This window comes from Barbus barbus (genome assembly GCF_936440315.1).
Source record: "Barbus barbus genome assembly, chromosome: 38".
Classification (NCBI taxonomy): Eukaryota; Metazoa; Chordata; class Actinopteri; order Cypriniformes; family Cyprinidae; genus Barbus; species Barbus barbus.
The window spans coordinates 8882940-8900832 of record NC_136716.1 but is presented as its reverse complement, the minus strand read 5'-3'; the positions used below and the strand labels follow the sequence as shown (position 1 = coordinate 8900832).

The 17893-nt window shown below is 39.2% G+C and overlaps 1 protein-coding gene across 4 annotated transcripts in view; it reads left to right on the top strand.

The window, feature by feature from the left end:
- aclyb (ATP citrate lyase b) overlaps positions 1-17893 on the top strand; it is a 64739-nt gene that overhangs the window by 44564 nt on the left and 2282 nt on the right. For all 4 annotated transcript variants that reach the window (XR_013783109.1, XR_013783110.1, XM_079397501.1 and 1 more), the window contains 3 exons: positions 342-496; positions 627-777; positions 1065-1208. Coding sequence is in view for 2 of the 4 variants with exons in the window: in XM_079397501.1 (XP_079253627.1) it covers positions 342-496; positions 627-777; positions 1065-1208 (450 nt within the window). In the remaining 2 variants the exon portion in view is untranslated. The remainder of the gene's footprint in view (positions 1-341; positions 497-626; positions 778-1064; positions 1209-17893) is intronic.

Here is a 17893-nt window from a genome sequence, read left to right as displayed (position 1 = left end):
TGAATGGAACCAAGCGCAAAATCGTTTTTTTTTTTAATTTACAACAAATACAGCAAACAGCAAATGCACCTCTCCCCGAAACAAGGAGGTCATACAGCTGCTCTATGACACAAAATGAACTTCCTCAAGATGATGCTCATGATATAGTTTCACATTTTCTTTTTTGTCAAATTTTAAGAAATGTGCTTTTAACATATATGGAGCATTTTGGTGGAAACTCTGTATGTCTCTTGAATCGCTGGAAATTAAAGACAATGAAATTGCTGGCTACTAAAATGCATAGTAAAAAGGAGGATATGGTCAATTTTCTGTATTTATCTGATTTGCTTTTGTGTGTGTAGGAGCTGGGTTTGATTCGTAAACCTGCATCATTCATGACTAGTATCTGTGATGAAAGGGGCCAGGAGCTCATATATGCTGGTATGCCCATCACAGAGGTATTCAAAGAGGAAATGGGCCTTGGAGGAGTACTGGGCCTGCTGTGGTTTCAGAGAAGGTTTGTTATGTAAAATTCCTACATTTATGTAGAATATTCAAATGAACTGACTGAGAAACCATCTGTGTTTGTATTGTATAATGTATGGTTTTTGCTTAAAATCGGGAGAGTGCATGTGTGTTTTTGACAGATTACCACGTTACGCATGCCAGTTCATCGAGATGTGTTTGATGGTGACTGCGGATCATGGGCCGGCTGTATCTGGTGCTCATAACACCATTGTGTGCGCTCGTGCCGGTAAAGACTTGGTGTCCAGTCTGACCTCTGGACTTCTGACGATAGTAAGATCAGTCACTGTACACGCAATACTGCTGCTTTCCAAACTGAACTGGTTCTGCTACAGTACAGCAAGAACAAGAGTTCACTAGCTTTTTGCTGATATTTGTTGATATCTGTTGTTGGTTTACAAGTAATATTACAATCATTAGGTATTAAGAAAACATGTAACTATATATTTAGTCATTATTATATGTGGTATTTAACATTTATATGATGAGCAGTTAAAAATATGCTTGTTTATTCTCCTATTTTTTAAAAAGGAACTGAATCGTGTGTTTCTGTTCTGCAGGGAGATAGATTTGGTGGCGCGTTAGATGCAGCTGCCAAACAGTTCAGTAAAGCGTTCGACAGTGGCCTGCTGCCCATGGAGTTTGTCAACAAGATGAAGAAAGATGGCGTACTGATTATGGGCATCGGGCATCGAGTCAAATCAGTAAATACACACACAGATAAACACACTATATGAGACTTGATTCGTTTTATCAGGAATATTTAGAAAAAAACACTAATCAAGTTAGAATGGGAGAAATGTATTATGTTCGTATGTTCGTTCTTAAATTTTATCTTATTTATTTTTTTATCTTTCATGTTACACATGACGTAGGCTCGACTGGAACATTTCTGACCCCATAATGTCTGAGTCTGTCAAGTTTGAGTACAAATTTACCCGAGTGTGTAACAAGTTCATTCATAATTTGGCTTGACTTGAATCAGAGTCTGGCACTGATTACCCAACTCATTATGCATGTAACATAATTTTCAATTTTCTAGGGGTGTATTGAAACACTTTTTTTCCATTCCATAAACCAACCAAATGCACCATAAAAGTAGTTAACACAGTCCAAGTCAAACGATAGCTTTGTATGAGCAACAGACCAAAATTTAAGTACATGCAATATTACTCTCGAGATCGTGTAATGGGCTGAAATGAAGAGGTAAAACCCACTTCGTGAACGCCCTCATTCTCAGACAAGCATAACCGCAGAGGAATGCAACAACCGCAGCAACAGTGATATTTCCGTGTTTTCTTTTTCGTAAGGTTACCCCCTTCTCGTTTTCCAATCGTGCATGTGTACTGAATATTAGTAATGATAACCATGCGGGTTTGTACAGAGGCTCAGTAAATATGCACTTAACAAGCCTAAACAGACAGCAAATGAGAGAGAGATCGACTGATTGCGTGCGATTACCTGCGTCTGTCCTTCAGGCTGAGTCATGTATATTTGTGAAAACAGGTTGTCATGTCCAAGGAAAGTGAAATCTGTCTTAGCATTGGCACATTGCTGGTCAGCTGAGCCTTTAAAAGTGGCGCTCAAAGTTAAAATTATTTCATTACATCTCTCTTTGAATGAATCAGCGTTTTTAAACGTCTAGTTGAATGAATGGTTTAAAGACTCACCTTTTGTTTGAACCCACCCATTTTTCATGTTACCAAAAGTATTGGAACAGATAGAATTAACAGATTAAAGTGAAAAAGACTTAATATTTAGTTGCAAATCCTTTTCTTTCAATTACTGCATCAAGCCTGTGACCCACTGACATCACCAAACTTTTGCATTCTTCTTTTGTGATGCTTTTCCAGGCTTTCACTGCTGCCTCTTTCAGTTTTGGGGGGTTACTCCCTTCAGTCTCAATATTTATTTATTTAAATTGATGGCTTCCTGCTCATGTTGAAAACCCATGCAAACAACGCAAAAGGGATGGGGATCCCCAGCAGCGATGAGGGCGCAGCACGTGGCCGGGCAGGCTCGCCAAGGTGTCCAAGGTGGCAACCGAACTCAGTTTGGAAAGAGCCAATAACAACGGACAATGGAAAAGGACAGGTAGAAGGCGGGCAGCCTAGTAATTAGTGCGAGCGTGGGCAGCTTACAGAATAAAAACAACTGGCCTGGTAAATTGACAAGCACGCCTGGCGGAGGCTGATCCAGAGAGGTAGACGGTTAAGTGAAGTCAAAACCAACGAGCTGTGAGTAAATTTCAGAGGTCACGAGAAGCAAATTTCAACTGAGGAAAGGTAGCGCGTGCGGGGGCTATATGTGCTCGGTTAAGGGGCGGCCCCTTACTTGCTATTGGGCACATGCTCCTGTCTGTCAAGCCAGACTTGGTGCAATTGGATTATTCTGCAGAGGTCAGGCGCGGGTGCACTTCCCATTGGTGGATCTCGAAGATGATGAAAGAGGACTTAAAGGCTCTCTTCACCCAAAAATTTTAATTTTGTCATTATTTACCCATGCTTTTTTTTTTTTGGTCGTTCTGGTGCTCAGAGCTCAGTAGCGTCGACCAGACGGCAACAGTTCAAAGGGGGAGTGTGCTGGATGTGAAGGGTTCAGAGTGATTTTGCCAGCCCTTTTGTTCACTCTTGGATCATTAAATTGATCCAAGATTGCACCAGCGTGTTTCAGGGCGAGCCATCTCTTTCTGTTTGTGTTACCTATTGTTTGTCTCCTCGTTCTGTTGCCTTGTTTGCTGCTATACAGCAAATTACTGCAGTTCTTATCTACGATCGACAAACTTTACTGGACTTTAATGACTCAATGGTGAATTTCTGTATCTGTAACTCCGGTGAAGGGAGGTTTTGTAATCTTCTCCCTAAGTCGCTGTTGCGGATGGATGTTTGCTGTCTACCGGACTGTATTTTTAATAAAAAGAAGCAATATAAAAAGGTGGAGTGGCAGTTCGCTTGAGGAGGAGCTCTGGCAATATCCTGAAGACTAGAAGTTTATGGAGTACAGAGTCTTCTAATTCCATATCCCAAAATGCGCGGCCTCATCATCGAATCATTCTTCACCCTAGGCAGTCATGGCTTCTTCCAGTTTTCCCGAATGGTAAAGATGGCTTTAATCAACACACGATTGTTAACAAACTATTTTTATAATCAATTACTTTTTTGCATCTCATGAATTAGACTTTATCTTTATGACGGAGACTTGGCTTAATACTGATGAACTTGACCCCCTTATTTACATTTACATTTACGCATTTAGCAGACGCTTTTATCCAAAGCGACTTACATTGCATTCAAGTTACAGTTTTTACATTTTATCAGCTCTTGCTTTCCCTGGGAATCGAACCCATGACCTTGGCATTGCTAGCGCCATGCTCTACTATTTGAGCTACAGGAAAGCTCACAGCTCGTTATTGAAACGTCTCCCTGTGACTGCAACTTTTTTAGTTCACCGAGGACTGTGGGCATGGGGTGGAGGAGTAGCCACAATTTTTAAGAAGCATTTTAAATGCCGAATTTTACCTGTGGAGTGCTTTGCTAGCTTTGAGGTGTAGTTGTGTAGGGTGGATTTGATGTACCCTATGTTTTGTGCTCTTATCTACAGACCCCGCAGCTATAATAAGCTCTTCTTAAAGGAATGTTCTGATTTTTTAACTACAATCGTGCCTGATGTGGATAGACTTTTGATTCTTGGTGATTTTAATATTAATGTGTGCTGCCCTGATAAGCCGTTAGTCTCAGAATTTTTACAAATCATTGATTCTTTTAACCTTTTCCAATCTGTCTTAGGTGCTACACACGAAAAAGGCCACACACTTGACCTGATATTGTCTTTTGGATTTCTATTACAAATTGTTCTGATTGAAGATTGCTCTTTTTCTGAGCATAATTCAATACTGTTTAATACTTTTATCTCAATACTTTTTTTATATTTTTAATCTCTTTCTGGTTATTACATCCGCCTTTTTAACTCTGATGTTTCTGTACGATTCTCGGAAGCCTTTTCTTCTCAAGTTGCTATTTCTTTTAAATCATCTTTTGAAATGGGCCCTGAAGAGTTAATTTCTTATTTTAATTCTGTGTTAATATTTTGGATTCTTTTGCTCCCTCTAAACTGAAATACCCCAAAACAATGAATCAGCCTTGGCTAAATTGTGAAACTGGAGTTTTAAGGCAAAAAATGTAGGCAGGCAGAGAGAAAATGGAAACAAAATAAATTGCAAGTATTCTATGAAATCTTGAGAGACTGTCTGAGGACTTATCAGACATTTGTTAAGACTGCTAGGTCAGCATATTTTTCCAATTTGATTAATAGCAATGCTGGTAGACAAAAAGTTTTATTTAGTACTATTAATAAGGTCTTAAATCCTATTGCTACTACATTTCCAGAGGTGTCTCCTGCAGTTTGTAATGATTTTTTAGTTTATTACTAAGATTCAAAATATTCGCTCTAATATCACAAATTCTGGAAATATCTCTTTTGTTGATCACTGTAATTTAGTTACTTTAATTACCTTTGAGCCTGTCTCTATCCGATCTAAGAGATATTATCTGTCATATGAAACCTTGTTCGTTGGATCCGATTCCCTCATTTTTTTATTGCGGAAGTATTGGACACTATTGGCCCATGTATCCAGTCTATAATTAACAGTAGTCTTATTAGTGGCTGTGTCCCATCATGTTTTAAACACGCAGTGATACAGCCTGTGCTTAAAAAGGCTACTCTAGATCCTCTGGTCTTAACTACTTATCGTCCTATTTCTAAGCTTCCTTTTCTTGCGAAGGTACTGGAGAAGGTTGTTTTTCATCAACTTCTTTTTTTAAAGAATAATGACATATTAGGTTCCAGTCAGGGTTCAGAGCTCAGTACAGCACAGAATCTGCTCTTTTGAAAGTGTTAAATGGTCTGTTACTGGCTGTAGACTCTGGAAAATGTGTAATTTTGGTTCTCTTGGACTTAAGTGCAGCCTTCGACACTATCGATCACTCTATTTTGCTGAAACGTCTTGAGCAGTATGTCGGCATTAGCGGAATAGCTTTAAACTGGTTTGCATCCTATCTTGAGGGGAGAACGTTTTCTGTAGAAATTGACAACATCACTTCCTCCTCTGCTGCATGTACATGTGGTGTACCACTGGGATCCGTTTTAGGCCCTCTTTTGTTTTCCTCCTTCCATTGGCTAATATCTTTCATAAGCATCAGACTTCGTATTATTGCTATGACAATGACATACAGCTTTATTTCCCTGTTAAGTCTGATGAGAATACATCTCTCCAGCCATTATTTGACTGTTTGAGTGAAGTTAAAATTTGGATGGCGGATAACTTCAATTAAATGACTAAGACTGAAGTGTTAGTTTTTGGACGTCCGGATTTTGCAAATACCCTTTCAAAGACCTTGGCTCCTATAACTAACACCATAGGTTTTCATGCAAGAAATCTGGGAGTTATTTTTGACCCGGCACTTAAATTTGACAAACAAATAAAGCTTAGGGTGAAAAAAAATTAAATTAAATATTTTCTTTAATTTAAAGACTTAGAAACTGTTATTCACACATTCATTTAATCTAGACTTGACTACTGTAATTCATTGTATTTAGGGGTCGCTCAGTCTTGTTTCTCTCGCCTTCAGTTGGTCCAAAATGGTGCGGCCAGACTTAACAAAAACTAGGAAGAGGGAAAATATCACTCCTGTTTTGGTTGGTTTGCACTGGCTCCCCATTGAATATAGAATCCAGTTCAAGGTATTACTATTTGTTTATAAGTCCCTCACAAGTAGGGATGGGCAGGGACGTTGCTATTGGGGTGAAAGGTGGTGACGATTATAGGGGCCCATGGCTGAGGGGGGGCCCCCTGACCATCTCAACCTGAGGCCAGCTTAAAAAGACGCTCAGGACAGTTGACGGGCCACTGCTGCGCGTCGTCACGAAAGCTTATCATTTGCACATGTTTTTAAGCCTTGCCAATTTACACATTCAAAAGAGTTTAAAGCATTCAAACACAAGATGCGGAAAAGCTGTGCGCACACAGTGTAATTACCCTCAAGCATACGTTGGCACAAGTGGTTTTCAAACTACTGGTTTATTTGGCTTTTTCCTCCCAAATCCACCAGTAGTACGGAAACCACTTGTGCCAACGTATGTAGTGGAATTACAGTGAAAACTCGTTGGCTGCATGCTATATGAAAGAAATTGTCTTGAATACTCCTTAAGCTCATGTTCAAATCCTTTACAAGAGACATCCATTAAAGCGCACATGCATAACATTTGTGTTTGCCACTGGCTTGCTTACAGGAACTGAGAACCTTGCAGGCAGTCAGCCATTACATACAACCATCGATATTTCAAAATAAAAGTCCCAAACCAAATAAAAAATAAATTCACAAATAAATGTAACTTATTCTCTTCATAACGAAAATAATCTTAGAAAAGACTAAACCACTTTATATACATAATATATACAATATAATAGCAAACAGTTATACAGAGAGCCGCGTCTCACAGACAGCAAGACCGAACCGAGCTCTCCTTCGCGTCCTCCTGCACCTGAACGAACAAATACAAATCGCAGTTTAAACATGCAAACAGAAAAAGATGTGAAAGAGCCCAGTTCTGTGTGCACAGGGCACACGCCAAGAGACATGTCTCGAATCGCTTGAACACCGAATATGCCTCTTCTTACTCTTGTACCGACATTATACCAGATTATGTCAAAATACCCGTCTTGGAGAGTATCCTCGAAAAACTGTTGGTTATGTCTTGTGAAAGTAATCAATTGAGACAGCAATCAAATTAACACTCAACATGAGGGAGAAACTGGGTCACATGGAACACATGGGGAGCAAAACAGTCCATACTCCTGACACACACCGAGGTTCCTAACTGATGAAGAAGAAATGACAGAGCAGCCGTCAAGTGTTAGATAGTGTTCTAGGTTATTGCATGTGGGGTTTTTAGGTCTGATAATTAACACCTCTGTTTTTTCAGAATTTAGCAGTAAGAAGTTACTCGTCATCCAGTTTTTTATATCGACTCTGCATTCCGTTAGTTTCTCAATTTGGTGGGTTTCACCGGGCCGCGAAGAAATATATAGCGGAGTATCATCAGCATAACAGTGAAAGCTAACACCATGTCTCCTGATAATGTCTCCCAAGGGTAACATGTAAAGCGTGAAAAGTAACGGCCCTAGTACTGAGCCTTGAGGTACTCCATACTGCACTTGTGATCGATATGATACCTCTTCATTCACTGCTACGAATTTATGGCGGTCAGATAAGTACGATTTGAACCATGCTAAGGCACTTCCTCTAATGCCAAAGTATTCTAGTCTATTCAAAAGAACGTTGTGGTTGATAGTGTCGAACGCAGTGCTAAGATCCAGTAACACTAATAAAGAGATACAACCACGATCAGATGATAGAAGCAGGTCATTTGTAATTCTAATGAGAGCAGTCTCAGTACTATGATACGGTCTAAATCCTGACTGGAATTGTTTTAACAATAATTAATCCACAGTCAAACCAAAAATTATTCTGACACCACATCTAATTTTTTATATTTTTTTACTAGTGGGTGCAGGACACTATATTTCATTTATGTAAGTGAGTATAGCAAAATAAAGTAAACTGTGACACATTTTACCCTAAAATTCTTCATACAGTGGACTACCAGTAAAATTGATTAAAAAAAAGTGGGACCAAAAATTATTCAGACACTTTGACCTGATCATGTTTTTTTTTCTTCTTTAATTGCTAATGCGACCTTTTTACACCACAGACTGAAAAAAATTATGCATTGCTTGGTAATTGGTCAACAAAGTATTAATAGTTGTGTAAATATTGTCATACAGTTGTCAGATTTTTTGGGGTTGCTTGTAAAGTAAAGTAAAAAAGTAAAGTAAAAGTAAAGTAAAGTCGTGACGTATTGTCAAGTATGGTGACCCATACTCGAAATTGGTGCTCTGCGTTTAACCCATCCAAGTGCACACACACAGCAGTGAGTAGTGAACAAATACACACACACACCGTGAACACACACCCGGAGCAGTGGGCAGCCATGCTGCGGCGCCCGGGTAGCAATTGGGGGTTCGGTGCCTTGCTCAAGGGCACCTCAGTCGTGGTATTGAGGGTGGAGAGAGCGCTGTACATTCACTCCCCCCACCTACAATCCCTGCCGGCCGGGGACTCGAACTCGCAACCTTTCGATTACGAGTCCGACTCTCTAACCATTAGGCCACGACTTCCCCCACGACTTGTAATCCATTACATACCTTTGTATCAAAGTTATCTGACATTAAATGCTGAAAGTGTCTGAATAAATTTTGGTTTGACTGTATATTTCATTTTTACAGTGAAGACTATGCAGTGCTGTTTTACATTTGATTATTCAGTTTCTGTACCTGGACAACTACAAACTTGAAAAAACGTAAACATAGTAACATAGTGTAAATAGCACAAACAAATAAATAGAACGAACATACAAATTAAACAATTTCAAACAGGGCCCACTGTTACAACCTGCAAACCACAGCTATGGCCCTGGGGCTGGGTATCGAGTTCGATACTTTTTAGGCACTGACCGAATTGCCTCGATACCATCGAGTATCGAAAGACGTCTCGTCGTTCGCTATCAAATTTCGATACCTAAGGGGTTAATCTCATCAACGTCAGTGAGCCAGCCTGCAGCACTAGGTGTGTTCGACTAGAAGCGATGCGTCGCAGATTGATCAGTGTTTGACATCCGCGAGAGCGATTCGAAAGCGTACGGAGCAGCCTGCTCTCTATATCGTGCGGTTTTGTTTACTAGACACAGACTGAAGCGAGTGTGATGCTCGCGGGGATTTCAGCGCCTGCCGTCTCACTAATTGAGGACATAAACACATCAACAACATCTCCAGAACTGCTCTGAGAGTCACTTCCTGAGCATTTTACCGTTTGATTTGAGTAAAATTGGCATCATATCATATACACACAGACCTGTAAAGGTATTCACGGCAACTCTTCAAGATAAAAGTTTGGTTTAACTTGAAAGACACTGCGGCAGAAATATATTACTGTTGTTCAGCAGAATGTACATACTGCTACTACTAGGCTACTATTAAAATTATTAAAACTATATTTTTTTTTAAGTAATGATCACACAACATTTCTTCCATGTATTAATTTTAATAGTAAACCCCCTGGGAGTCACGTGGCGTGCTCATGAACCTAGTCGCACTCGAGTAGAGCTCCGTACGTTTGGCCTCTTTTTGCCGATTTTATTCATTGGTGGTGCTTTACCTGATGGCATGCTGTCGTAAACATCAGGAGTTGTCTCCATCGGCTTCTCCGATTAAGAAGAAATCCAAGCCACCGACCGCGAGCGATATGGACAAGATGGCGAACACTGTTACACACTGTGAGGACATTCTAAGAACCCAGTTGACGGTGATGCGGAACGAGTTCGCTTCTCACATGTCAGTTGTTCAGTCGCTATGCTCTAAACTGGATCTTCTTACAGGGGAGATGAGAGAACAAAAGAAAGTAGTCACAGATCACGATAGACGCGTTGCCGCGCTCGAGCAACAGGTTGTGGACTTGCAGGATCGCAATAGGTGCAGCAATCTGCATCTGGTCGGGTTGTCTGAAGGTTCCGAAAAGGACGACCCTATGAGCTCCCGTCTCTGGCGGGCAAAGAGATTGAAGTGAAAACATCCAACGGAGCAACGCTGTCTTTCTTTCCAGATTTGTCTCCGGTCACCACAAAAAGAAGTGCATTTGCGCCAATTAGAAAGGAGATGAGAGACGCTGGCATCCAGAATTTTCTACTTTATCCTGCAAAGCTGAAGGTCATTCTCAATCAAGGTGAACCTAAAATGCTATATTCCCCAGAAGAAGCAAGAGATTTTCTCAGATCCCATTCATCCACCAACTCTCAGTGAGCTTCAGCTGGACATTGGAGAAGAGATGCTCTAAATGGTTAGGTGACTGTCTTTCACTGTTCACTTTAATGTTCAGTTCTTAATTCATAGTTCATTGTGCATATTTGTTTTAGTTGTATTCTGTATCTCTTTCTTTCAATCTTTTCTTTATTTTTTTATTTTATTTTTATTTTTTTAATTAGAAATACTACCTAGTCAATATGTGACTATGGGGCCAAATGTTGGTGCTACAGTAATGTGCAGATTTTTGTTGACGCCACGGACCATGTTAAGGGGGGCTGGCAGATCAAGGTTTGTTCTTGGTTTGATCTGCCATAGTTCATGGGAATGTGTTTGTTTGTTTTTTTGAATGGTAACGGGGAGGGTGGGGGGTGGTTTAATGGTAGACTCAGCTGTTTTTATTCTCAAACTTGTATTTTGTCGTCTTATGCAGTAATTCTGTTTGATACCTATGACTGACCTTAATATTCTGAGTTGTAATATTAATGGGCTAAATGGCCCTCACAAACATACAGGTTTTCTGGATTTTTTGCGAAGAAGAAAGATTGATATAGTGTTAGGTCAAGAATCCCATTTGAAAGAGGGGGATATACGCAGGTGTAATAAGTTTTATGAAGTGGTATCTTACTCATCTTCGGATACTAAAACCAAGGGTGTTCTAATGTTGGTCCGGAGAACTTTAAATATTACTATTTTAGAGAAAGGTTGTGATACAGATGGTAAAATAACACATATAAAAACAATAATGGAGAATAGGAATGTTGTATTTCTCTATCAGTTTATGCCCCTTGTACTCCTGACCCTACTTTTTTTCTGTTTTGTCAACCTATCTCATGAAGTTTTCAGATTTTGAAATTGTATTGGGTGCAGATACGAATTCTGTAATGTCACATTTCCTAGATAGATCTGGACCAAAGGAATCACACTCTCAAGCTTTGTGTTCTGACAAACTTCGGCAATGTGTAACCTCTTCCTCGTTGGTGGATAGTTGGTGTTTATTAAACCCTTCTGCTAAGTCTTTCACTTTCTTTTCTGCTACTCATAAATCCTATTTGCAAATTTCTACATCTTTATCTTCAGCTGTTCGTGATGCCGATATCTGTTTCTTATCTTTGTCGGATCATGATGGAAATTTGTGCAGATTATCTTTGTTCCCTCGGCCATCGCGTGCCACTAGATGGCGATATAACCCTAAATTGTTACAGGATGAAAATTTTTGCAGTCAATTCAGAAATAAAATTGCTGAGTTTATTGAAATTAACCAAGGTTCAGTGGATGATCCTTGAACACTTTGGAATGCAGTTAAAGGGTTTATAAGGAATAACTAAATTTCATATGCCTCTTTCCTTCAGAAAACCCGAAACAAAAAGATAGTTGAACTGGAATCACAGCTCCAGAATCTGACTAGAGATAATCAGCGTTGTTTCTCAGACAATACACTCAGTAAAATCATGGCGGTTAGGTCCGAACTCAATTCATTACTGAGATCCAGGGCAGAAATCCTGATCCAAAGATCCAGGCAGAATTATTATTTTCAAGGGAGTAGACCAAGCCACCTTTTAGCCCTAAGATTACGCAACAATGAAAAGGTTGCTCATATTTCAGCTGTGAAATCCCAATCTGGGCTCATTATGACAGACCCAAAAAACATTAATATCGCCTTTCACTCTTTTTACTCTAATCTCTATACTACTTCTGCTGATGGTGACCCTGACTCTTTTGCATCTTTTCTGTCCAACCTTGATTTACCAAGGCTGTCAGATTCAGATTCGGAATATCTGGCTGAACCGATCACTCTTCAGGAGCTGGAGTCAGCAATTCGATCTATGAACAAGGGGAAACCCCCAGCCATAGATGGCATTCCAATCTAAAATATACTACTTTTTGGTCGGATTTAGGCCCCCTCGTGTTAGATTTGTGGGAAGTCGTGGCCTAATGGTTAGAGAGTCGGACTTGTAATCCAAAGGTTGCGGGTTCGATTCTCCGGCCGGCAGGAATTGTAGGTGGGGGAGTGAATGTCCAGCGCTCTCTCCACCCTCAATACCACGACTGAGGTGCCCTTGAGCAAGGCACCGAACCCCCAACTGCTCCCCGGGCGCTGCAGCATAAAATGGCTGCCCACTGCTCCGGGTGTATGTTCACGGTGTGTGTGTGTTCACTGCTGTGTGTGTGCACGTTGGATGGGTTAAATGCAGAGCACGAATTCAGAGTATGGGTCACCATACTTGGCTGAATGTCACTTCACTTCACTCACTCACTCACTCACTCACTTATGATACATTTTTCACTTACACAAGGCTCATTTCACCCATCTATTAATATAGCTGTTATTTCTCTTTTGTTAAAAAAAGAAAGATCCGACTTCCTGTTCTAGTTACCGGCCACTTTCTTTGATAGGGACTGATGTTAAATTATATGCTAAAGTACTATCTCGTCGTCTAGAGAAATTTATGAATAGGCTAGTTCATTATGACCAAACAGGATTCATTAAATCTCACTCGGCTTCGGATAATTTACGCAGGTTATATCATATTATTAATTCAAAGAATAGTTTGTCCTCTCCTTGCGCAGTATTATCTCTAGATGCGATGAAAGCTTTCGATCAGCTAGAATGGAACTATTTATGGGCGGTTCTACAGCATGTGGGTCTGGGATCGAGTTTCATAAATATGATAAAAGTTCTGTATGCCAATCCAGCAGCCACTGTTCTCACAAGTGCTGTTCACTCTAACCCACTCTTTATACGTCGAGGTACTCGTCAGGGTTGCCCGCTTTCTCCTCTGTTATTTGCCCTATCCTTGGAACCCTTAGCTCAATCGGTCAGACAATCTGAAACTATTTCGCCCATAAATATACGGAATACTCATCATCATATTTCTTTGTTTGCTGATGATATCTTATTGTTTTTGGAGAAGCCGTCAGTCTATTTCTCATGTGTTGAATTTCTTTGACCTTTTTGGATCTCTCTCAGGATTTAAATTTAATTGGAGTAAGTCATGTTTATTTCCCCTCAATTCTAAAATTTATTCCATGTCCCTTTCTATATCTATTCCATTGGTTCAAAACTTTACGTACTTGGGGATAGATGTTTTTCCTTCCCTGCGGGAAATCGTCTCAAAAAACTATAATGGTATTCTAGCCAAAGTATCCTCAGATTTGGAAAATTGGTCTCATCTTCCTACTTCTTTTCAGGCTCGTATATAGGTGATTAAAATGAATGTTCTCCCACGTATTAATTTCTTCTTCTTCCATGATTCCTCTCGCTCCACCGGTTGGCTACTGGAACAAACTAGATGCATGTGTTTCACGGTATATATGGGATGGGAAACGTCCTCATATTAAACTGACTACCTTACAACGATGTAGATTACACGGAGGTCTTTCTTTCCCTAATTTTAGACTGTATCCTCAAGCCTTTTCCCTCTGCCCTTTAGCAGTTTGGTTTGATCCTGACTCTTCTGTGTCTTGCAGAGCAATTGAGGAATCTATCGTTTATCTGTATAAATTGAAGCATCTTGTTTTTTTGGGAGTTCCACTTAGGCAGTGTAAATCTCGCTTTGGTCCCATTGTAACCCACCTCCTCTCCACATGGAGGGATGTTGAAAGACGTTCACAACTAGCTACAAAATGGCATAGGCATTCGCATATTTTCCACAATAATTACCTTTTGTCAGGCAGTACTCCATTTCATTGTCCGCAATAGACTCATAATAGAGTAAACACTCTGGGAGATATCTATGATGATAGTGGTTTAAAATCCTTCCAGAATCTTAAAACTCAATATAATCTGCCAGGCACCTCCTTTTTTATGTATTTGCGCATTAGATCAGCCCTACCGGCATATGGGGTGCCTTGGAACTCTCAACTGCCTGTTCACCCTTTGCGCAAACTAATCCTTCCTTCTGAGGAATCTCCCTCCTCTGCTTCAGTCATCTATCTCTTTCTTCTTGAGCATTCATACAAACCTTTATCTATTACAAACACGCACTAGTGTAAACGTAGCCTAACGTGTGTAAGCTGAAAAGTATTTGAACTTTATTAAAACTATTTGCACTGATTTATTGTATTGGATATATTTTGTTCCTTCGTGCAGTGGCTCAGGAGATGAGGCTTTGAGTCTGTATAAATGTCAACAAGCTGAAAAATAAAACCAAAGTTTTTTGAGAATGTAATCATGCTAAATCTGATTTCATAAAATTGGTATCGAAAAAAGTATCGTTCAGGAACCGGTATCGAACTCAAGGTATCGATATCGTACATTTTTGAACGATACCCCGCCATACTCACAGGCTTGGCACCAAACTATTTATCTGATCTTCTCTCCCATTATCAGACCAACAGGCCTTTAAGGTCCTCAAACACTTTGTTGTTGTCTTTTCCTAAAGCCCGCCTCAAACTGTGCGATTTTGGCCACGATTTGGTCATCTGAGACAAATTTTGAAAATCCTAAAAGATTCCTATAATCCTAGGCTAAAATCTGTAGTCTTTGATCGCTGGTTTGACATGTTCACCGACAGCTGATTAATGGCTGTTGCGATCAGATTTCACCTCATTTCAAGACATGACTCAATGTGAGTGGGACATTCACATTGAGTCATGTCTTGACTCAATGTGAATGTCCCACTTCAGGTCCTGGGAGATGGTGGTGCCCAGGAATCTGAATGACTCCACTGCAGCCACAGTGCTGTCCATGATGGTGAGTGGGGGGAGAGTAGGGGGGTTTCTCCTGAAGTCCACTATCATCTCTACAGTTTTGAGCGTGTTAAGCTCCAAGTTGTTGTGACTGCACCAGACAGCCAGCTGCTCAACCTCTGGTCTGTAAGCAGACTCGTCGCCGTCCTGGATGAGGCCAGTGACTGAAGTGTCATCTGCAAACTTCAGGAGTTTGACAGAGAGGTCTTTAGATGTGCAGTCATTTGTGTAGAGGGAGAATATCAGTGGGGAGAGAACGCAGCCCTGAGGAGCTCAAGTGTTGATGGTGTGGGTGTTGGATGTGAGTTCTCCCACCGTCACTAGCTGCTGTCTGTTTGTCAGAAAGCTGGTGATCCACTGACAGACGGAGGTGGGTACAAAGAGCAGCGATCAAAATGGGTCTTTGAAAGTAATGATATGCTGCAAATAATGGTTGTATATGTTACATTATGCCAGTAGGTGGTGAACAGTGACTGTTACATGTATTTGATGTCTGAATCATTCATTCAAAACGAAACAAGTCTTCATTTATTTTTTTTCAAATGATTTTTTACATAATTAGGCGAATTCGTTTAAAGTAATAAATATGGTCCCACTTTATATTAGGTGGCCTTAACTACTATGTACTTACATTTAAATGAACATTTGATACAATGAACTTATTGTGTACATACATGTTTTTACATTGTACTTATATTTTTAAAAATACCTATATGTAATTACATCTGTAATTAATTTCTGTAATTATATTTATAATTACACTGTTGACCTAAGGGACACCTTAACCCACCCTTAAACCTACCCATACCACCAAACCTGTCCCTAACCTTACCCGTATCCCACCTCAATAGCAGCAAATGTGTTTTGCAATACAATATGACCACAATTAGTACATTGTACTTATTTTTTGATGTAAGTACATAGTAGTTAAGGCCACCTAATATAAAGTGTGACCATAAATATTTTTAAATAGACTAATTTATAACATTAATAAAACATTTTGTCAGAAACTCAAGTAAATTACTTTTTTTTTTTTTTTTTTTTTGTTGTCTGTTTTGTTTTCAGAATCATGGGAGAAACATAACTCAAAAATACATAGACTAATATATGTGGCATCTAACTAATACCATTATTACTGTTAATATTAACATTTATTCTGCAAACCCAGCCCAGTTTGTTTCCGCGATCCCTACTGGAACTGTGTGAACTAGAGTGACTGCTCACCTTAATGTTGTTCTAAAGGCTTATTACTTAATGCAAAAAAAATTTCCCGCACACACTTGCCAATTTAATGGGAGAAAATGGTGGCTTTAGTTTTGTTTTTGTTTTGTTTTTTTGAAGGGGATGCATATCTGTTGTAAAATAATCCTATGCATCTCGTGGCATATATTCCAAGCATTCTGAAGGTATTCTGTGGGTTTGGTGAGAAACAAATTATATTATAGTTATTATATTTTATGAAAATCTTGCGTTGTTTGCGAGTGCACAGCAGCTCACGCCGCTCACAAGTGCATATCCTTTTGAGATATCAATTATAATCAATTGATTTTCATATTTTGTCATGATTTGTGTATTCTGCATTATGTGTCCACACCGTCATGTGCTGGTCCACCCTGTCATCTTGATATTTTACAATAATATTTTAAATAATAATTCAATCATATCTATATAATCCAGCATGTTCAATAGCTAGGTGTGGGGGCAATAAAATGAAAACAAAAAACTGCATCCAAATATCACAGTTTTCTCCAAATAAGAAAAAATACATGTGTGAGTTTCTTTTAAAAACACATAGTTTACATAAAATCTTTTATGTATTTATGATTTGAAAGAAAACAAATAACCCTGTTTAGGAAAGGGACATCATACCTTTCAGACAATATAATTTTCAATTATCAAATTTTGCAATGAAAACGTATTTAACAGTAATATATATGTCCATGGACATATGACATAAAGCGAATGGGAAATTAAAACCAAAATGTTTGAGTATTGTGAGGGGTGAAAGGCACTCTATGGTGATGTTGTTCTCCGGTTGTTAGGGAATGACAGGCATTGTGTGAACATTATAGGCCTATAAGCCAATTTATTATTCTTTCCTTTTTGTCTTAGTGTTTAAAATATTTATTTTGAAACAAATTAATTAATTACTTAATTAAACAAACAGACTTACTGGGTGAGCAGGCTATGACAGCCATCATCATACCCTGCCATGCCCAGCTGATGCAAAGAATAGAATTTATATCTGCACAGAAGAAAGACCTAGACTCTGCTCTGGTCTGAGTTGTCGAGCTATTCATTAGTCTGTTTGATGAAAAAAGATGAAATGTAGTTGCAATAAATGTGTTAAGAATCCGTACAACTGCAGCAGCGGAGGACTATTATTCTGCTGCGTTATGCTGCGGAAGAACTGATGACGGCACGGTTTGATCTTCGGCTGACCAATCAGCAGAAAGAGGCATTTTAATTCCTGACCACTTGTAGAAATCGAATATTCAAGTTATTTTTTCATTTTTCTGAACAAAAAACGATTAAGCTGAATTCTCGTTTGTCATTTTTTGGAAAGAAAAAAAACAGAAAAGGAGTAATTTTTTCATTTTTCTACTTTCAATATTAAATAAAAAAATGAATGAACGAATGATACATGGATTATGTGTGTAGAACACGACTTTAAAAAGATTATTCCTTATGTTTGCTGGACACTTTTGTTTGTCATTTGACTTGTGATGAGCCGAGCAACAGACATTTATTGCAAGTTGCAGATAAATTTTCAAGAAGTACTGG